At 55.0% G+C, this 20196-nt stretch overlaps 3 protein-coding genes and 2 long non-coding RNA genes across 6 annotated transcripts in view; 3 read left to right on the top strand and 2 right to left on the bottom strand.

Moving 5' to 3' along the window:
* MAP3K14 (mitogen-activated protein kinase kinase kinase 14) overlaps positions 1-3973 on the top strand; it is a 43919-nt gene extending 39946 nt beyond the window's left edge. For both annotated transcript variants that reach the window (XM_025917599.2, XM_086687573.1), the window contains 4 exons: positions 58-164; positions 595-739; positions 1867-1967; positions 2303-3973. In XM_025917599.2, the coding sequence (XP_025773384.1) occupies positions 58-164; positions 595-739; positions 1867-1967; positions 2303-2467 (518 nt within the window). In that variant the 3' untranslated portion in view covers positions 2468-3973. The remainder of the gene's footprint in view (positions 1-57; positions 165-594; positions 740-1866; positions 1968-2302) is intronic.
* Positions 3715-4900, bottom strand: LOC147574401 (uncharacterized). Its single transcript, XR_015244210.1, has 2 exons — positions 4568-4900; positions 3715-3947 (listed from the first exon to the last, which is right to left on the bottom strand). It is a non-coding gene; the product is annotated as an uncharacterized LOC147574401 (long non-coding RNA).
* Positions 4107-15108, top strand: SPATA32 (spermatogenesis associated 32). Its single transcript, XM_086687574.1, has 5 exons — positions 4107-4866; positions 12309-12363; positions 13186-13240; positions 13542-14404; positions 14993-15108. The coding sequence occupies exons 1-5, from the start codon at positions 4734-4736 to the stop codon at positions 15075-15077; spliced, it is 1191 nt and encodes a 396-aa protein (XP_086543700.1). The 5' UTR covers positions 4107-4733; the 3' UTR covers positions 15078-15108.
* On the bottom strand, positions 11502-14855 carry LOC147574400 (uncharacterized). The gene is made up of 3 exons (XR_015244209.1): positions 14301-14855; positions 13728-13862; positions 11502-11693 (listed from the first exon to the last, which is right to left on the bottom strand). It is a non-coding gene; the product is annotated as an uncharacterized LOC147574400 (long non-coding RNA).
* Positions 14554-20178, top strand: LOC112853965 (uncharacterized). Its single transcript, XM_086687575.1, has 10 exons — positions 14554-14637; positions 16675-16729; positions 16929-17153; positions 17273-17325; positions 18195-18338; positions 18707-18778; positions 18862-18982; positions 19230-19408; positions 19529-19687; positions 20022-20178. The coding sequence occupies exons 1-10, from the start codon at positions 14631-14633 to the stop codon at positions 20156-20158; spliced, it is 1152 nt and encodes a 383-aa protein (XP_086543701.1). The 5' UTR covers positions 14554-14630; the 3' UTR covers positions 20159-20178.
* The last annotated feature ends 18 nt before the right edge of the window (positions 20179-20196 follow it).

Raw genomic sequence — 20196 nt, 5'->3', positions numbered from 1 at the left:
ACAGCTGGGCCGGGCCACTCCCGGTCTTCCACAGCCATCCTCTGCCTTCCTCTCCAGAACTATTTCTGAACAGCCTGTCCCAGCCGTTTTCACTGGAGGAGCAGGAGCAGATTCTCTCGTGCCTCAGCGTCGACAGCCTCTCTCTGTCAGACGACAGCGAGAAGGTAAGCCGGCCGGGGACCCAGGGCCGGGGCACGGAGCTTTGTGTCCAGCTGGTGAAGGGGCTGTGTGCAAGTAGCGGCGAAGGGAGGCTGGTGGGGGGTCACCCCTTCCTTTTGGAAGGGCTCCCCACCGGGGCAGGGTGTCACGCTTGCTCAGGATGAGCCAATCCGTCTCCAACGCACCTGGGGAACTGGGGAACCGTTTGGCTACTCGCGATTGTGGGGATGGAGATTTGGGCTTGGGGCCCCCTAGAAGCACTCTTCACCCCCCACTCCAGACCCCAGCTTAGCCCCAAAAGTGCCCAGTGGGGCCACGCTCCAGCCCGGGACACGAGCGGTTCCTCGCCCCCGAGCCCTTCCACCCCAAGCCCCATCAAGGCCACAGATGGTTCCCCAAGCCCAGGGGCCTAAGTTGTGCCCCCTCTTGTTTCAGAACCCGTCAAAGGCCTCTCAGAGCTCGCGGGACACCCTGAGTTCCGGTGTGCACTCATGGAGCAGCCAGGCAGAGGCTCGCAGCTCCAGCTGGAACATGGTGCTGGCACGGGGACGGCCCACCGACACTCCAAGCTATTTCAATGGTACACCCCAGTACTTGCCTGCCCAGCTGCCCCCACAGCACCTGATCGGCCTGCGACGAGGGAGTCCGAGGCAGTTTATGTCCCCCTTCTCCTGGCGCAGTGGGGGAAGGGAGAGGAAGGCACCGGGCGCCCAGACTGGAGGAGCCTGGCCACGAAGTCGGTCTAGAGCAAAGGCCCTGATTGCCCCAGAGCCTTCCTTGGTGGGGCAGTCAGTGAAGGACCTGGCCCCTCATGGGTTGCCGATGGAGTTCTAGAAGGCCCCTACTGTGGGGCACAGAGCGGTCTCTCCTGGCCTAGCATCAAGAAGTAAATAATGCCTTCCAAGGGGAACAGGAGGAACGAGGCCTTATGAGCATTTAAAAAAAATTTTTTTTAATGTTTACTTATAATTTTTGAGAGAGAGAGAGAGAGCACAGGTGGCAGGGGGGCAGAGAGAGAGAGGGAGACACAGAATCCAAAGTAGGCTCCAGGCTCTGGGCTGTCGGCACAGAGCCTGACGTGGGGCTCGAACTCACGAACCGGGAGATCATGACCTGAGCCGAAGTCGGCCGCTTAACCGACTGAGCCACCCAGGTGCCCCGACCTCGTGAGCATTTTGATCGAGAACTCCGCAACAAGTTTGCTGGGATCCTCCTCTGGGATTTAAAGTCATTAAGACAAGAAAGAAAACATACATGGACTTGTTTTCAAGGGTGGCTGCGTAGGCTATGTCATGATTTTGATAGAACGAGGGTTTCATCAGCTCCCGCTCTTACCAGGGCCGGTGTGACACATGGCATCAAGCCCCCGTGGCCTGGCCGACGGCTGTCCCAACTGAGGGGACATTACAGCCTAAGTTGCCCACAATCTAATTTAAGAGTCTCTGTTTCCACTTCCTTTTTGCTTTGTGTGCAGGTTGGAATACTAGTTCCCCATAAGAGCCAACCTTAGCTCTTTGCATTGTGCAGGCCAAATTCTAGATGTTGACAGAAAATTACCAGGAAGAGCTAGCAGGCGTAGAACATTAGGGCCACTCCAGCCTAAATGTCACATCGGCTTCCTCACAGCCATCCTGCGTCCCTCTCCGTGGGGCTCCTTACAGAGAGCCAGCAGCCACTCTCCTGACGGTCACCTTGCCTGCCTTCTAGGTGTGAAAATCCAAATACAGTCTCTCAACGGCGAACACCTGCACATCCGGGAGTTTCACCGGGTCAAGGTGGGGGACATCGCAACAGGCATCAGCAGTCAGGTAAGGGGACAGGTGCACACTTAAGAGGCAGAGTCCCAGAAGTCAGTGTACCTGGCCCAGCCCTCCAGGGGGAAGGCTTTTGAATAAGTAGAAATGGCACTGTAGGGAATAGTTGACTTCGGTTATCCCCCAAGGGCTCAGGGCAAGCCCCCCAGTGGTGACTGAGGGGTCCCCAGGACCTACCCTTGGGCTGGTTGAGATTCTCCAGAAAGAAAGACAAGAGTATGCCTTCGGGACAACCCACCTGGCTGGAGAGAGACCTCCGCTTTGCACTTCTGGGCAGCCCCCAAACCCCATGCTGCTGTCTCAGGCCTGCTGGTTTGCTCTGCCCCCAGATCCCAGCCGCAGCCTTCAGCTTGGTGACCAAGGACGGGCGGCCCGTGCGCTATGACATGGAGGTGCCAGACTCGGGCATCGACCTGCAGTGCACCCTGGCCCCTGATGGCAGCTTTGCCTGGAGCTGGAGGGTCAAGCATGGCCACCTGGAGAACAGGCCCTAACCCAGCCTTCCACCACTGGCTCCGCTCCACCGGAAGCGGCCTGCCTTCTTGGTGTCAGTGCCGCCCCCGACACACGGGCTCAGCCTGCTCCCGGGGACCTGCCATCCTGTGGCTTCACTGGTGGGACTAGGGGTGAGCAGAATGCCTCCCAGGATCTGCTGTGTCCTGCCTGACCCTGCCAAGAGAACGCCCGGTGCCCACGTGAGGAGGAGGAAGGAGGCAGGAGGCCGCTCCCCATGGGGAGCCAAAAGGGTCTTCTCTGCTCTGGTCCAAACAAGCTGGCCTGACCTGCTTAGATCAGTGACCACTTGCTGGCAATCAGGATAGAGCAGCTTCCGGCCTGGGTCAGGGAGGGGTGGGCGAGCCCCTCAGCCTCCAAGCAGGTGTGAGGGTGTCGAGTGTCCCAGGACCCACACCCAGGTCCAATGCAGGAGCGGGACGGCAGGCGTACCCACCCCCGGATTAGCAGGGAGCCCTCTGACCCCCTTGCCTGGCCATCGAACCCCCCTTTAGACCTAGCAGCTTTTCTGCCAGAGTCAGGGAGGGAGGAAGGCCGGACACTGGAAGTCTCCCAGGGAGAACACGCTCGTCATGTTGTTGCAGCATAGGTCCTGAGCCGAACTCCGCTTCAGCCAAGGACCAGAGGTGTCTTAAGTGAAATGGTTCTCAGTCCCCAAGCACATGTCCCTTTGCCGCCGGCCACCAGTCTTCCCCAGAGCAGCAGGCTCTGAGCCCCAGCACTGCTCCCGGCTGGCTGGCACTCAGCCCCCTCATCTGTCAAAGTGAAGGGCGACGGGAGCCCTACCCGGCAGGAGCCGTCTGGAGCTGGGGTGTGGCAGATGTGTGAGAAAGCAGCAGCCGCAGGCACCCCCCCATCCACCCCACCCCACCCCCCATTCCTCCCGGCCACGGCTTGGAACATCATGCACACCAGCTTCCTGAGACACAGCCCCGGCATCACACTCACACCAGCCCCGCCCTGCCCCTCGTCCAGGGACAATTTGCCAACTGCACTTTGCACTCTGATGACCTCAAAGCACTTTCACGGCTGCCCTCCAGGAGGGCAGGTCAGTGGCTCTGCACGCGCTAAAGCAGGCCAGGAGATGGGGTGAAGGGATTCAAGTCTTGATCTGTCTTTACGCGCACGACCCCTCAAACCTCCGTTTTTCTTTAAGATGAGCCCCACCCCCCACCCCGTTGCCCCAGCCTTGTCTTTTCGTCAGTGGGGGTGCTGATCAGGACTCATGTAGCATTAATCAACTGTGAATCATTGTGTGGGGGCCTGCCAGCCTCCCCTTCTGGGGGTGAGGGGTGGCCCCTGAGAGCCCTCCTTGGGAGAAGCTCGTCCCCGTGTCTTGCCAAGGCGGCGTCTGTCCAGCTATCCACATCGAGCCATTCTCCTCCCCATGGAGGGACCCCGAGCCCCCAGGACGTGAAGATCTCCAGCCTTGGTACCGCAGAGTTCAGGTTGTAGAGAACTCTTTGTAAGCAATAAAGTTTGGGGTGATGACAAGCGTGTTAGGCCGTGGCTGTCCCCACTCTCACCTGCCTACTTACAGAACCTACTTTACAGATCCTAACCGCTGCCTCCCTTTGCCTTCTTGGTGGGATCTTCCCAGGTCTGCCCTTTATTGTGGGCAAGGACTGTTTTCAACCCTTGAGCGAGGTCACTCTTCCCCCTTCCCCCTCCCAGTGGGAGCTTCCAGGCCTCCTTTTGGCCTATCTATTCAGACCAGTTAGGCAAGATGCCCCACCTGGTGGCAGTAGGGAAGTCCCTGGCCTGACATGGATGGGGGGGGGGAGCGGGGGAACCAGGAGCCCAGAACAAAGACTGCCCCACCCACTCCTGTCCCTGAGGCCGGGCTTCCAGGGAACAGAACCGGGAGCAGCCTAGACTCCCAGCCCTGAGTGACCAGAGTTGACTTGCCAGGAGTGGGCTCCTGTCTGAGGATGAATTCCAACCCCCCCCCCCCCCCCCCCCCCCCGCCAACAGGCCGCCCTGAGCACATGGTGCCTTGTCAAATCTGGCTGCACACCCCCGAATCCTTGCTCAAGTATGTGCCCGTGCCCCAGGCAGGTGCAAAGGCCATCCAAGCTTACCGGTCGCGGCCCTCTCTGGGACTGCTGGGAAGAGCCAAGCAGTCCTGCATCTTTGGAGAGGGCTGGGGCTGCGGGGGTGGGACAGCCTTCTCCGGAGGACACCTCCCAAGGGCCGCCCCGCCCGTGAGCCGGGAATCCTGAGCGCTGTTCCCTGTCCGCGGCAGGGATGTCACAGAGGCGGCGACATCACAGGCGCCGGCGCCCCCCCCCCCCAACCCCCAACCTAAGAGCTCACTGGAGGTGGAGGAGCAGCAGCCAGCAGCCCGCTGGCAGAGCCTCGGTCAGCATGGGGGTGACAGGTGGGAGTGGGCTGGCGCGCGGCTGGGCCGGGCGCCGAGGGATTTTTCCAGGCGGGCGGGGCGGGGAAAGGGGGAGGGGCGGAGCAGAGGCGGGGATTCGGCCCGGGGCCCCTCCCCCCTGCCCCCAAAGCCCCGGACCGCCTAGAAGGAAGGTCGACCCCAGCCAACAGTCCTCCGCCCTCTGACTACCACGCCCGGCCTGGGCCTTGCGCGGTGCACAAGCTTGTGCGCCAGGGCTCACATGAGCACCTGGGAGTACAGGCCACAGATTCAGCAGAATCTTGAAGGGGTTTCTGGGCACACGCCAAGAGTGGCCTTGTGCCCAGGAAACAACTCACGAATTATCCCAAACTGCTGATGACCCTAAAATCCCTTTCAGTCGTTCCTGATGATTGGAGCCTTTGCAGGGAGAAGCAGTGGGCTTCAACAGATACTGAGCTCCTCCTTTGTCCTTTGCACTCTTCTCTGTACTAACGGGCAAAGCGGTTTCCACTGAAATGGGGGCCTTCTTGGGCCCTTCTCTCCCAGGAGGACACAGGCCAGCATTAAAAATGTGCCAAGAGGGGCGCCTGGGTGGCGCAGTCGGTTAAACGTCCGACTTCAGCCAGGTCACTATCTCGCGGTCCGTGAGTTCGAGCCCCGCGTCAGGCTCTGGGCTGATGGCTCAGAGCCTGGAGCCTGTTTCCGGTTCTGTGTCTCCCTCTCTCTCTGCCCCTCCCCCGTTCATGCTCTGTCTCTCTCTGTCCCAAAAATAAGTCAATGTTGAAAAAAAAATTAAAAAAAAAAAAATGTGCCAAGAGCCAACAACCAGAGAGCTTTTCCCCTTTCCCAAACTTGTGGAGTAACAAATCGATGCAGACACCTTAAATCACTCCTGTGACATTTACGGCACCCCCTTCAGCCCTTGTGTTAGGCCCTGAGTCTGATGAGTTCACTAAAAATTAAAATGTGGGTTAGACAGCTAGGTGCGTCACAGAGAAGAGGACTCAGGAGACGTGAGTTGGCCTGTCAGGAGTGAGTAGGATTTTTCCAGAAGAGAGACTTTCTTGGTATCTGAAGTAGCCTGTGCAAAGGCCCTCAGGCACAAAAGGGCCTGCCTCCTGTGCTCTGGGGGAGCGGGCTTTGGGGCTGGATACCAGGAGATGCCAAAAGAGAGCAGAGGTCAGACGACACAGGATCTTTGAAGCCACTCTGCAGTCTGGATGGGACAGAAGGCAGGTGTGGTGCTGCGGGCTCACTCTGGGGTCTTTAAGAAGCCCGAGCTGGAGGGAAATGTGGCTGCAGTGGTCCAACTGGAAGCCTAAAGAGATTGCAAAAAACACCGTGGTGGGCCTCGTGGGCTTTGGAGCCAGTCAGACCCAGGGTCAGGTCATGGTGCTGCTCTTAACAGCTGTGTGGCTTGTGCAGTTTCCTCATATGTGAAAGGAGAGTCACGGCCACTTGAGCCTAGAGTGGCTGTGAGGATAGAACATACGGGAAGCACTCAACATGGAGTGTCAGTGGGTAGTAATTGCTAGGTTTGTGTTGACTTTGGTGTTGGGAGCTGAGGAGAGGCAGTGGGGGTGGAGAAAGGGACCTGCACAAGGTCAATGTCAGAAGTAGGGAGGTCAGAAACTGGGGAAGGGAGGGGGGGAGGGGGTCACAAATAACCCAGGTTTCTAATTTGGGCAAAAGTATGAAGGATTATCAGGGAGAGGGGCTTATCAAGAGTTGAGTGATTGGGAAAGAAGACGGGTCAGGCATGCAGAACTGTGTTGGCCACACTAGAGTCTGGACACGCAGGGTGTCAACTTGTGAAAAAATGGAGGACAGGCCACGTGGTTTGGCAGGGCGAGAGGGATGAGGAATGCATTTCTTCGCACAGACTTTTGCTGACCATCCACCTTGCAGACTCTGTGTGCAGGGGCATCAAAGAATCGAAGTGAGCCACCCACACACTCTGCCCATCTCTAATGAAGGGTCAGCAAGAGGTCCTGCGCTCAGAGGTCTGCAGGGGCAGGCCAAGCGAGACTGGAAGAGAGGCCACGGGGTGGAGTCCTGAAGGTCTCCAGGAAGCAGTAAGCCCCGAGCGTCATCTCAACAGAAAACAAGGGACATTTCGGAGACAAGAGATGTCTAAGGCTCTGACAAGGGAGAGATCCCCTTAGGGAGAAATGTGCAATCGGTAACTGGAATTTGAGTTGAGAGCTCAGGAGAAGAGGGAATAAGAAATAGAGATTGGAGGGTTTCCTGTGGTCTAAGCCACGGACTTGAAAGCTCCAGAAGGCAGAGACTGGATGTTCATCACTGTATCCCCTAGAACACTACCTGGCCCTTAGCACGTGCATAATATTAAATAGTACTGAAGAGCTTATTCAGTGATGAAAAGCAAGTATTCCCTATAGCACACCCCCGGTCTCACTCAGAGCACCCACAGTTGTTTCATTTGAACTGTTTTTCTGCCTAATTACCTTCTTATCTTTCTACAAACTTCCAGACTCTTTCTTGGTTTATCAGTGCTAGACATTATCACCTTCCTGCTCTAATGCATCCTGCCCCATCCTCCCAACATTATTTTTAGATCTGCTGATGCCTCTGTAAGTTTAACATACTCCTATATTTATTTTTTATCACTTTAGACAGTATCTTTTGATATCACACATAGTAAGATGTTCTTAGTGCCCCTACCTTTCCCTTCAGCTTTCCTCCCTGCCTTTCACATCCCAGTGTCTCTAACCTGTATTTTTACTTTTTCAATATCAAGGTTGGTAGCATTTACACTGCCCTATAGCCACAAATATGTTTTCCAAATTTTATTTATATGTTGCTTCTGAGGGTTGAAAATTAGTAAACAGGACTTACGTTATTGTGACTACATAACTACTGTTTACTGCAGAACAAGGAAAGGTACTACAATGACCTTTTCTTTCTCATACGATTTTTTGTTTTTCCTGGAGTTTCTAGTTGCCTTTGCTTATATTCTTTGGTGTATCATAGTCTTAGTTTTTACCAACCTCTACATCTAGTCAACTATTCTATAAGATTTTCTTTATTTCAGAAATCTACTGCCCCAAACCCTTCATCTTCTTGCCTCTGTACAGTTAACATCCTAGGACTTAGCTGCTTTCCTGGGGTGGACACACTATTTCCTTCCTAGGTCTCTTGTTTTACACCTGTATTTTGTTTTAGCACATTCTCAAATAACTTCCTAAAAAAAGAGGAAGCAAATTTCCTGAGTCCTTCCATGTCTGAAATGATAAGTTGGCTGGATATAAAACTATATATTAGGGGCACTTGGAGTGGCTCAGTTAATCGACTCTTGAATTTGACTCCAGGTCATGATTTCACGGTTCGTGGGTTTGAGCCCCGCATCAGGCTCTGCGCTGACAGTGTGGAGCCTGCTCAGGATTCTCTTTGTCTCTCCCTCTCTCTCAAAATAAATTAATGTTTTTAAAAACTGTAGGTTAAAAAACATTTTCCTCAGAATTTTAAAGGCAACCATTGTTGTTAACTCTGCCGCCTATATAATCAGTTCCCCTCCCCTTGTAGGTGACTGGTTTTTCCACTTTAGAAGCATTTAAGAATTCCTTGTTCCTAGTGCAATGAACTTTCACAGCAAGGATCTTTTGATATCTCTAGTGCTGGGCATTCACTGAACCCTTTTAAGCCAATGACATCACTCAGTCAAAAATCAAAGAAATTTTGATTTTTCTTTTCTATATTCTCTATTCTTTCTGGATCTCCTTTTTATTATGACTCAGAATTGGACTGTCTCTTGGTCCTTTTCTCTCACTTGATATTTTGGTTCCACTTTCTGGGATATTTTGGTTCTACTTTCTGGGAAGATTTTCTGTTTTATTTTCCGATTCTTTTTGCCAAAAGCTCTTTTCCTAATTCTTTTTTAATGGGATCCTATTCTTGCTTTTTGGTTGCAACATATATTGTTGAATATGTACATCTCAGAATCTCTTAAGATTTTAGAATACTTTTAAAGCTCCTTTCTGTCTCCCAAATAACCTCTGGTCTTCTAGAATCACCTTTCCTCTTTCTCTGTCAATTGCATATGGGTAGCTTCGTCAAATGTCTGATGATGCTTGACTGTTCATGTTTAAGAGTGAAATCATAAAAAGCTGATTGGGAATCTGTGACTGCAGGAGTGATTGCCTGGCAGGTATCACTTTAGGATGATCAGGCAGGAACCAGATATATCTCTGTCCAGTTCAAGAAGATCAACAAAACTGATAAATCTCTAGCCAAACTGAACAGGACAAAAAGAAAGGAGACAAAAGTTGCCAATATGAGAAATGAAAAAGGTGACATCACTACAGAATCTACAGATATGAAAAGGATAATAAAGAATATTATAAACACCTTATGCCAATAAATTTGCCAACTTAGATGAAACGGACAAGGAAACTCCAGGCCCACATTCACAAGCTTCACCTGTGAATTCTACCAAATGTAAGAAAGAAAGAATACGAATTTTATACAGACTCTTCCAGAAAATTGAAGACAGAATACTTCCCAACTCATTCTATGAGGCCAACATTATTCTAATACCAAAACCTGAAAAAGACAATACAAGAAAATTATATACCAATATATTTCATGAACCTCATGAGAAATTTCTTTTAAAAAGTTAGCAAAGCAGGGGAGCCTGGCTGGCTCAGTCAAAACGTGCAACACTTGATCTCAACATCATGAGTCTGAGCCCCGCATGGGGTGTAGAGATTACTTAAATAAATAAATTTAAGTAAGCAAATCAAATTCAACAATGTATAAAATGATAATACACTATGACCAAATGAGATTTATCTCAGGAATGCAAGGTTGATTTTAACATTAAAAAAATAATTTATTTCACCATAAACAGAATATAAAAGAATTATTAACAGAATAAAATATAACATTGTCCATATGCTATAACATGTTATCTATAACATATAGTATACTAACAGACTATGAAAGAAAAACAGGAGCGCCTGGCTGGCCCAGTCAGAAAAGCATGCAACTCTTGATCTTGGGGTCATGAGTTCAAGCCCCCCCATTGGGTGCAGAGATTACTAGAAAGAAAGAAAGAAAGAAAGAAAGAAAGAAAGAAAGAAAGAAAGAAAGAAAGAAAAAGAAAAGGAAGGAAGGAAGGAAGGAACAGAAAGTAAGAAAAGAAAAGAAAGATATACAAAAGAGAAACCATACAATGATCTCAATAAATGCAGAAAAAACATCAGGCAAAATCTGACCTCTCTTCCTTATTAAAAACTAAGTGAACTAGAAATAGAAGGGAGCTTCCTCAACCTGATAAAGAGCATCTATGAGAAAAGCTACAGCTAACATTATACTTAAGTATAACATATACTTAAATACTGAATGCTTTCTCCCCAAGGTCAGGAACAAAACAAGGGTGTCCACTCTCAATTTTATTCAGCATTGTACAGAATGTTCTCAGTACAGTAAAGCAGAAAAAGGAAATAAGACACATCCAATTTGGGAAGGAAGAAGTAAAACCGTCTTGTGTCACACACATTGAAAGTAATCTCTATGCCCATCATGGGGCTTAAACCAAGGACCCAAGATCAAGAGTCACATGCTCTACCGACCGAGCCAGCCAGGTGGTTACAAGGTATACATTTCTAAATACTAGCAACCAGCAGTTGGAAATTGAAATTATTTCACATACTACAGAATGTCACCTGAATCCCTAATAGAACATTCCCAAGTTGGGCACAGAGGTCCCAAGTTGAGTCAACCTCAGAATTTTGTTTCCAACCCCCAGAGCTGCTGTGAGGTTCACACCATAACACTTTCGCTTCCTAGCCACACCCCAGTTGTTCGTGGAACGGTTTAGGCTGCGGCTGTTGATTAGATTGTCCAGGGAAATTTTGTAGGGCGCGCAAAGGTTCTGAGGTGAGAGGCCTGGAGAACAGCAGCACTGGGGTCAGGTGGAGTTGGAAACGGAGACGTGGGGAGGAAGCTAAAGGAACGTGGCAGTTGAATTGGTGCAAGATGTGGAAGAGACCACTGAGCTGGCTCTTGGGAGCCCCTCTGTGGCAGTACACTCCTAGCCCGGCCACGCAGGTGATCCAAAGTGATGCCCAGGCCCAGAAGGAACATGGATGCGCCCAAATCCCAGTCACAGAACCAACCTCTACATCTCTTAGGAAGAAGCCATGCACATTCTGATCCTTTGGATATAATCTTGGGAGCAATTCTTCTCGGCCAGAGCCAAGGTCATCATTTCCTGCCACACTCCAGGCTCAGGGGGACCCAGCTTTCCCGCTGCCGTGACAACTCCACCATCAACCCCCATCTACTACCCAGGGGAGCAGAGAATGGGAGCCTGGTGCCCTTACCCCCCAGAGGATGAAAAACAAGCTTCTTCCATAAAAGATGCGAGCCTCTGGGGCGCCTGGGTGGCGCAGTCGGTTAAGCGTCCGACTTCAGCCAGGTCACGATCTTGCGGTCCGTGAGTTCGAGCCCCGCGTCGGGCTCTGGGCTGATGGCTCAGAGCCTGGAGCCTGTTTCCGATTCTGTGTCTCCCTCTCTCTCTGCCCCTCCCCCGTTCATGCTCTGTCTCTCTCTGTCCCGAAAATAAATAAACGTTGAAAAAAAAATTTAAAAAAAAAAAAAAAAAAAAAAAAAAAAAAAAAAAAAAAAGATGCGAGCCTCCAGGGAAATGACTGGGGTGGGGGAACCTTCCCCAAAGCGTTGCTCAGCCTCTTCTGTAGGAGGTGATCGGAACCCAGAAATCAAATAGGTGTCAGCATCACCTCAGATCAAATCCCTAGGGTGAGAACCTCGGCCTGCAGTGGGGGGGGGGGGTGACCCCAGGATGTGATGGAGTGAGGAGCCTGGAGGAGAGAAAGGGCTTCAGGGTAGGAGAGGCCGGGATTAGGGTGAGCGGCAGATCTGAAGCCTGGCCAGAGAGAGTGGAGAAAAGGGGGCAGAGGGGCAGGAATGGAGGGAGATGAGGAAGGTTCTCGGTGGGGGGGGGGGGGGTTCCCACGCAGTTACAGGCTCCTGGGTAGGAAAGCATGCAGGACAGAGGAGTTGAGAGTTTCTGGAGTCAAATCTGCATCCAGTTCCTGACATCAGCAACTATCAGCTGAGGGACCCTGGGCCAATGAACCTCTTCTCATTTTTTGTTGAATTAATTGAGATAAAGCAGAGAATGTGCCCCCACACAATGCCCGGGCAGCCTCGTGGAGGACGGTGATGGATCGGGGAGAGCTGCAGGAAAGGCAGATTCGGGTGTGGAGGGGAGCAAATGTGGGGCGCGGGGCTGGTGACCTTGGTGGGGAGAGCAGGGAGCCGAGGGGCAGGACAGGAGAGGGGAGGGTGAACGGGCTGAGATGGGGGACAGGGAGGGAGGCAGACACCTGCCTGGACTCCAGACCCCCCCCCCCCCCGCCCTGGGACTGTCCCCGCTTGCAGCTCCCCTGCCCTCACTTCCTTCTCCCTGCCAGGTGCCAATGGATTTCCCTGCTGTGGCAAGGAGTCAGTGGACATTGTGGAGACGCAGTGAGAGCCAGTCCCCCACCCTCCGGGACCACCAACCCTTACCCCTGCCACCACCGCCAAGTCTTCATATACTACACACACCCCCCAAGCCGGGATCTCCCTCCATCTTGCTTCTTTCCAAAATCTCCCCAGGGGCAGTATCCAGGCCAAAAGGTCGTGGGGGGAGTCCTACCACCCCCCGCTTCTTCTTCTGCCTCCAGCCCCTGACATTAGTGAAGGACTGAGGGGTGGCGGGGCACACTGGGGGACATGGATGGGGACTGATGCCTTCTCACTGCCTTGCTCTGAGGACAGAGCTACCTGAGGTGAGGGTGGGCAGATGCCCGAAGAAGAAGGAGTCCCTGTGGTTGAGCACTGAGGGCAGGGGCCCAGATGGCAGCAAACTTCCAACAAGAACTGAGGGGATCCTACACACACACACACACACACACACACACCTCTGCCTTTCAGATCTGCCAGGAGGAGGGCATTGTCCTTGAGCTTCTCCTTCTATAGGGAGCCAGCCTCTGGGCACTGGCCACACTGACTCACTGGAACACTTGGTTAAAATGAAGCCTCCTGGGCCTCACCTCCAACTGACTGGGGTCCCTCTTTGGGGCAGGGGGCAGCCTGACAAGCTCTCCAGGCACTTCCTAAACCCACTAATGTCTGAAAATAGCTCTCCGGTGGATGCAGGGACAGTGAGGGGAGTGGATGTGCCGGGGGCATCTTGCCAGGGGGCGAGGCCGGGGGCCTTGAGGCCCCCAGAGACCTCCATCCTCCTAAAGCCATCCCACCCACCCCACGGAGGCCTGTCATCCACTGTGTCTCCTTCCGTCGTAGGGGCACCATAACCCAACACCAGTTCCAGCAGGCACAAGAAAAAGAGGAGACTGAGGTAACAGTGGGCGGGGCACCTCTTATGGGGAGGCGGTAGGTAAGGGGCAGGATTCTTTAAGGCCCGTCTTCCCCAAATCCCTGACAAGTCTGGGACCCTGGACAGGGCACGCTCACGCACAGCCACCCTCCCGCCTCCCCGCCCCAGGGAGGTCTCTGCAAAGTGGCACGTGTAGGGGGGGAAGCAAGCAGGGAGGGGGTAGGGCAGTGTAGGGAGGAAGGCAGGAGAGGGGGGCAGGGAATTGGTGCCAGGGAGGACCTCAGGGCCAGGGGCCTCCCCGGCTTCATTTGAAATGTTTCAGCCGGAGAAAGAATTGCTAGAACTGAAGCCTGTGCAGAAAGAGGACCTGGACCTTAAGCCAAAAGTGGAGCTGGAGCCCGAGCCAAAGCCCAAGGACCCTGAGCAGCAGGAGTATAGGACAGAGTTCCTCCAGCCCTTCCCGCAGCAGGACATCAGCCAGTGGAGCGTGAGGTCCAATTCCAGCTACCTGAGTGCTGCCGAGGAGGGCAGGGCGTCCGCCAACCATCGCTCCATCCGCGTGCAGACCTCCAAGCACCTCTTCTGGGCAGACAAACTCATCCAGGCTTCCGAACACAGCCTGCAGCAGGCGGTCGGCAGGCAGCTGGACAAGAAGAGTACAGGTAAGGCCACCAGCCATCAGGACCAGCAGTCCAACCTCAAGGACGCCACGTGCTCCAAGCAGCAGCTCCAGAGCCCCCACGCCCAGCCAGCTCCTCCGGCCGCAGACGCCCAGCAGCCACCGGATCCCCACCCGGCCTCCCCCAGTCCCTCACCAGCCACTGGCCTGGCAGAGCTGATCAACTTTGCATCTTCCTTGGCCGTGGCCTCCTCCAGCAATATGGACTTGCCCAAATTGGAGCATATGATCAAAGCTCCACCGCAGAAGGCCGAGGCGCCTTCTACAGATCCTGCCGTGCCACCGGCCGTGGACCAGCCAGAGAAGGAAGAGCTCGCTAAGGAATGGTTAGAGAAACCACTTGAAGCAGGGGAGCCACAGAAAGCTTGGAAGCAGGAAGACAAGAGCTTCCCCCACCCTTACCTTGACTTCAACAAGCCGGGGGTCAAGAGGGCCACCATCGAGGGGGAAGTGAAGCTTCTCCAGGCACCCACCATATCGCCTCCGCCTCAAGGAGCCGTGGAAGAGTAAGCGAGGCTGGCCCACAGCTTCCCAAAAGAGCAGGGTGTGGGCTAGGACGTGTGGGTGGGCCCACTCTTCACACAGCTGGGAAAGTGGAATGAGGGGCCGGGGGAGGGGATGGGGTGGCCTGTGACGTCGCAATCTCAGTAACCTCATAAAGGCTGCTGGAAACAGGGTTCCGGTGGACTGAGGCGAAGTGCCAAGGCCAGGGCTGGAGGAGGCGTGGGGACCATGGAGGGTGAGCACTCCTGGGCTCGGGCAAGGACCCGGGCTCGAAATGGGAAGGGCCATTCTAGCATTAGGAAGTTTGGTCACCCTCGTCAGAAATGCTCAGGCTAGCATCTGCCCTGCTGAGAACCTGATGGCCCTGGGCCCGGGACACACCGTGGACTGGAATGTGAGGGAACAGGGTTCTCCAGCACCCCTTTCTTCCCGGTGACAAACAGACACAACAGAAGGTCAGCTGCCCATCAGCGTGCAGCAGGAAGAGGCCCTCTTACCCCCAGGGCCCTCCTCGCAGAGGCCTCTGGGATCACCCCTCTCCCGGACCTTCCCACTGGGCCCCAAGTGACACTCTCTCTTTTACGTTGCAGCTCACTGCCAGGAACCAGGAAAGGGAGTCCATTATTGCTGAAAATCCATTTTAAGGTGTCGTCCCCCTCTTCCCCAGAGAAATGACTAGACAAAACCAGTAAAGCCTCCAGTGCTGCCCCCGGCTCAGACTTTTTGTGCAAACGCTCCCGGACTAGTGAGCTCACCTGGCCGCGGTGTCCTGGTCTCGATTTTTTAGGGATGCCACCCCCCCCTTTTTTTAGCTACCCTAGCCCCACCTGCCCAACCCACCCCCAAGGGCTCTGCCAGCCCTATTTGGCCCCTACTCACTCCCCACGGGTTGTTTCACCTCACTCACACCCGTCCAGAGCTCTCAGCTGGTCAGCAGAGACTCGTGACCAGTCTCAGGGAGGCCTCGGTGCCCTCTCTGAGGCTTCAGGCTTCTTAGGTCATGATGTGGGGCTTCCTCTTGGCCTAGAGGCAGGGGCATGATGGGATCATCTTAGGAGAGAGCCTCCTGGAGGTGGGCTGGGCAGGTGAGGAGGTGAGTCTGAAAAAGGTTCTTCCTGCTCAGGGAAGGGATGGTGTCCAGGGGCTCGAAGGAAGGGAAGAGAGCAGCCAAAGGACTGGCCATCCAGGGCCACAGCCTTGAGCTGGAGGTGTCTCAAAATGTAGGGGAGAGCCCGTACGTAATGGCGCACCTCCCCATGCGGTCCAGACACACGCACACACGCACCCCCATCCGCTGACCCCTAACATCACACAGGCACACACATCTGTACATCTGCCCACGGACAGTCCCACACATGCCGTGTGCACAAGCACACATACACGCACAGGCCTGTGAGCCAGACACACGCAATAAATGCGCACACAAATGCACAAGCCTCCCCACGTTGGGGAGGACAGGCAATGTGGGGAAGCGTCTGGAAGAGGCGGGATGGCAGCAAAGGAGGGAAGGGAATTCAGAATGTGGGGAAGGACATGGGCGTGGAAAGGGCAGTCAGGGAGAAAGGGAAGGGAGAGGCGGAGCCACAGCTGGGGCCCTGGTCAGACTCCAGACCTGCTGATGCCAAGGCTCCTGTCAGGTGAAAGCCCAGGCTTGCAGGCCCTCAAGAGCCTGCCCTGCCTTGAGGGGGGGCCAAGTAGGGGAGTGCCCAGGGCCTAGAAGGGTGCGATTAGGAAGGAGTGAACAGTTGGGAATGGGCCAGGGCCAGAGGAGGGAAGGGGTGCCGGCAGGAGACTGGAAACAGAGAGAAAGAGAAGATGCAGAGGTATCTGGGGAGGGGCCTGGCTGAAGTGTCACGTGACCGTTGGGCTGCATCTTCCTGGAGTATCTGTAAACTATGGTTTGTAAACTTGCATAGTTTGGAGGAAGAGATCCTTCCCTCCGGGGAACCTGGGTTAAGGTGGGCCACAGCCCCACCTTGGACTATCCTCCTCCTTCCCATGCCCTGATTTTGGGACTCTGAGGCCTACTTCTCCCTGGGCCTCTGCCAGCCTGTGTTAGCTTCTGGAGTGGAGTCGCAAACTCAGATGCCTTAATCCGGGCAGAGACGCAAAAGAGTAAAGCAGCAGGTTCCCCAGCGAAGAGAAGCTGGTTTGTGGTGAGGGAGAGAGCGCACGCCTGTCTAAAGATGTTAAAGTTCACCCCAAAGCCATCCTGGGGGCGGCGGGCCTGGGGCACTGGGCCAGCCTCAGACCCTGTGACTCTGCCTTTCAGGCAGCAGACGGCAGAAGACCAAAAGAGCCCCATCGTCGGCACAGAGAACGTACAGGTGACCAAGGCTGGCGAAGGGTCTGCTAGTACAAGCTATGCCCCCAGAATCCTCTAGATAGGGGACCGTGGGAGCAGGCTGGTGTGCGGGTCCTGGAAAGAGGTAGAGCTGAGCACCCACAGGCCTGGTCCCAGGGCCCCTGGCGCCCGAGCACTCGGGTGGGCAGGGCCCTCAGCCCTGTCTTCTCCCTGCCTCCAAGGCCTCCACAGAAGCCTCGAAGACTGCCCCCACCAGACCCAGGAGAGGAGCAGCCCTGCAGGATGCAGAAGGGGAGGCCACAGCAGCCTACTGCCCTGCTGACCCAGGTGGAGCCAGCATCCATCAGGGCCACAGGGGCTGAGCAGGCTTCCCCGAGGGCCAGGGAGTGCAAGCGCCTTGCAGCTACCCGTTTGGTGCAGTCTGGCTCAGGTTCTGGGTCTCAGAGGTAAGGGCAGGGACTAGAGACCAGGCCTGGGGTGCTGGGTCTGGGGCAAGGCCTGCTTGGCCCTGGCATCTCTCTGCAGCAGGTGTAAAGGCCTTTCCAACCTCTTCCACCCGAAGCAGAAGCAGCTGTGCAGACGAGAACCTGCTACCCATGACACCCCGGCAGCTGGCAGGTGAGGGCCCCAGAGTTAGGAGCAGGAGGTGGGGTGGGGTGGGGGGCAGGGGGTGGAAAATTAGGGAATGCTTGGAGCCTAACTGCAAGGGGTTGCCTCCTCCAGAGGCTGGGGTCACTGTGAGAAGTTAGTGACCATACTGTAACTGTCTTTCAATGCCAGTCTAATTGGCTAATCTTTACAATTCCAGGGCTCACTGGTGTGTGTGTGTGTGTGTGTGTGTGTGTGTGTGTGTGTAGGAATGGATTGGTGGATAAAAAGGTATTTGGATGGTGGGTGGATGGATGGATGGATGGACAGGATGGAAAGAGGAAGGGAGGAAGGAGATTGGGAGAAAGGAAGGGAAAAAAATTAACCTGAGTTCCACACCCCCCTGGGGTCTGGGGCAGTGGGGTTAGGGGTAGAAGGAACCACTTCTACATTTGGGGACCCCAACGCCCCCTCTAACGTCATGCCCTAATAGTGGCAGGATCCCTCAAAGCAGAATCATTTTACTCACCATCAATAATTTTCAGTGCCCGCTGCATGCCGGGTGCCAGCAGGGCCCCTGGAGCCCCAGAGCATCCCAGCTCCAGAGCCAGACTGCCAGGGTCCAAAGCCCAGGCTTGCCCCTACTGCTGGTGTGACCTTTGACATAAGTTTTGAATGTTTTTTCACACAGGCATATCCGAACATGAGTCTGGGACATGAGAATTGAATGGGGACTTTACACACAGCAGCCACTGCTGTTCTTTAAATGCTATAATGCCCCAGGGGTTGGAGTGACCCGAGCCTGGAGTGATTCAGTCCCATTCTGAGCTTGGAGTGGGTGGATCTCTGGGCCCCCGTGTGCGGTTCACCTTGCTGCCGGCCTCCCTCCCTGCCCCCAGCGTTCCAGGAGATCTTCAAACTGTTCAGCCCCAGCCCGACAGGCACTGTGGACATGCGCAGCATGAGAGCTGCCCTGCGCCACATGGGTATCCAGCTGAGCCCTCAGGAGATGTGTGAGGCTCTGCGGCAGGCAGACCCGGACGGTGGGTGCCCCCATCCCTGGCCGCTTGTCCTCCCCCACTTCTAGCCCTGGAGGCTGCCTCCTCTGCCCACAGAATCCCTGGCCTGGTCCTATTTTAAATCCCCTCTTCCAGGAAGCCTGCTCTGATCAACACATCTATCTCATAGCCCCTAAACACTTCTGCTGTGTTAATACTCATCCTGACTTGGGGCTCCCCGCAGGGCAAGGACTATTTTTCTCCCCTATTCAGCTGGGGTTGATGTTTGGCTAGAAGTGGGACCAGAGTCTTTGATGTCCAGAAAGAACTGCAGGCAAGCCCCTAAAGCATATGTGGTGTAGGCCTTCTGCAGGGGAGGCGCCCCCAGGACCCCCTCCTCTCTCTCTTCCCAGGTGATGGAACTGTAAGCTTCAAAGACTTCCTGGGTGTCCTTACCGACAGCTACCGCCTGGCTCAGTGCTTGGGTAAGGAGCAAGGGCAGTGGGTGGGAATGGCCTGGCCTGGGGGAAGGTTCCTCCTCACCCTCCCCCATGATCTCTGCTCCCAGGCCAGGCGAGGAACAGCCGGTTCTATGACCCCCAGGGCCTACAGACCCTGTTCTTAGAGATTCTGTTCAAGCTGATGAGCCAGGGCTTTGTCCCCCACAAGTTGGTGCAGGAAGTGATGAGGTAGGCACAGAGTCCCCAACTTCAGGGCCCAGGATTGGGGAGGGGCAGACTCTGCCCCATGCAGGGGTCCCCTGAAGTTCCTGCCGCAGAGACGGGAGCCCTGAATTCTGAGTCAGTTTCCTGGGTCCCAACTTGCCCCAGACCAGAGACAAGTGGCTTCCTGTCCTGCTTTGGTTTCCCCACCTATGAGATGGAGAGGACTGGGGGAGGCGGTGTCCGAGAAGGCTGCCCCTCTCTCTCCTTCAAGCTACTACACCAAGAAGCAGCGGGCTCTGCGGCCGAACCCAGGCTGGAAGGACCGGTGGCGTGACCACAGCGGCTCCGCGGGCGCTCCCGGGGGCCTCACCTTCTTCTGCCAGGCCGCGCGCCTCAGCGGCCTCTCCAGCAATGAGCTGGAGCTCTCGCTGCAGAGACTAAACAAAGCAGGTGCGCCCCGGGCCGGGCAGGAACCCGCTGGAGGCGCGGGGGGGGGGGGGGGGGACCCTCACTCAGGACCTGCTGTCAGGACTAATCTCTCCTTTTCTCCTACCGGTTTGCCCGGTCCAGGTGCGCGCAGCCCCTACTCTCAGATCCCTAACTTGGCGAGGCAGACACCGCCAGAAAACAGGAGGCAGAAACGAGCCCCGCGCCCTAACGTCCGACTTCTCAAGTCCTGCCAGCCCAGCAGCCGCAAGCTTGGGCCCAACCAAGGGTCTCTCAGCGCCGGTGAGAGCAGATAAAGGGGGCGAGGCGAGGAGGGGCGGGGCGGGGCTGTGGATAGGGGCGGGGCAGGCAGAGTGGAGAAGGTGCCGACACGGGGAGGACAGGAGTAGAGTGGGAGCTGGGCTCCCAAGAAACCGGAACCAGGCAGACGGAGAAGTAATCCGGGATCACTCGGGGGCGTGACCAAGGGTAGGGCAGAGCCTACGAAAAAGGGGCAGGATACCCAGGTAGGAGGCAGGACTGGCAGAAATGGGACTGAGCGGGTAGAAAGGCTAATCCAGTCTCTAACGGGAACTGCCGGCTTGACCCTCCGCACGACCCCTCCGCCCTCCCACAGAGTTCGTGGGCCAGCCAGCAGACCACGTGCGCCCCTCGAAGTTGGCTCCCTCGCCCCCAACTCTAGTGCAGAAGCAGCCCTCCTCCCCTTCGCCAGCCTGTTTGCAGAAATCTGCTATGAAAAACGTGTACAAGTAAAGCGTTTGCGGAGAAAAACAGGCTGCGTGTGATGGGGC

The sequence above is a fragment of the Puma concolor genome, chromosome E1, assembly GCF_028749965.1.
Source record: "Puma concolor isolate L17-30 chromosome E1, mPumCon1.1.hap2, whole genome shotgun sequence".
Taxonomy (NCBI): domain Eukaryota; kingdom Metazoa; phylum Chordata; class Mammalia; order Carnivora; family Felidae; genus Puma; species Puma concolor.
Note: the sequence above shows the minus strand (reverse complement) of the source record. Positions and strands in the feature narration are given on the sequence as shown.

Coding starts and splice junctions, on each gene's coding strand:
- LOC112853965 (XM_086687575.1), top strand. Junction 16,730..16,928: donor TCGGCACAGAGAACGTACAG/GTGACCAAGGCT, acceptor CCTGCCTCCAAG/GCCTCCACAGAAGCCTCGAA. Junction 18,779..18,861: donor CCGCCTGGCTCAGTGCTTGG/GTAAGGAGCAAG, acceptor CTCTGCTCCCAG/GCCAGGCGAGGAACAGCCGG.
- SPATA32 (XM_086687574.1), top strand. CDS start 4,734: ATGTCACAGAGGCGGCGACATCACAGGCGCCGGCGCCCCCCCCCCCCA. Junction 4,867..12,308: donor GGTCAGCATGGGGGTGACAG/GTGGGAGTGGGC, acceptor TCTCCCTGCCAG/GTGCCAATGGATTTCCCTGC. Junction 14,405..14,992: donor CCTCAAGGAGCCGTGGAAGA/GTAAGCGAGGCT, acceptor TTTACGTTGCAG/CTCACTGCCAGGAACCAGGA.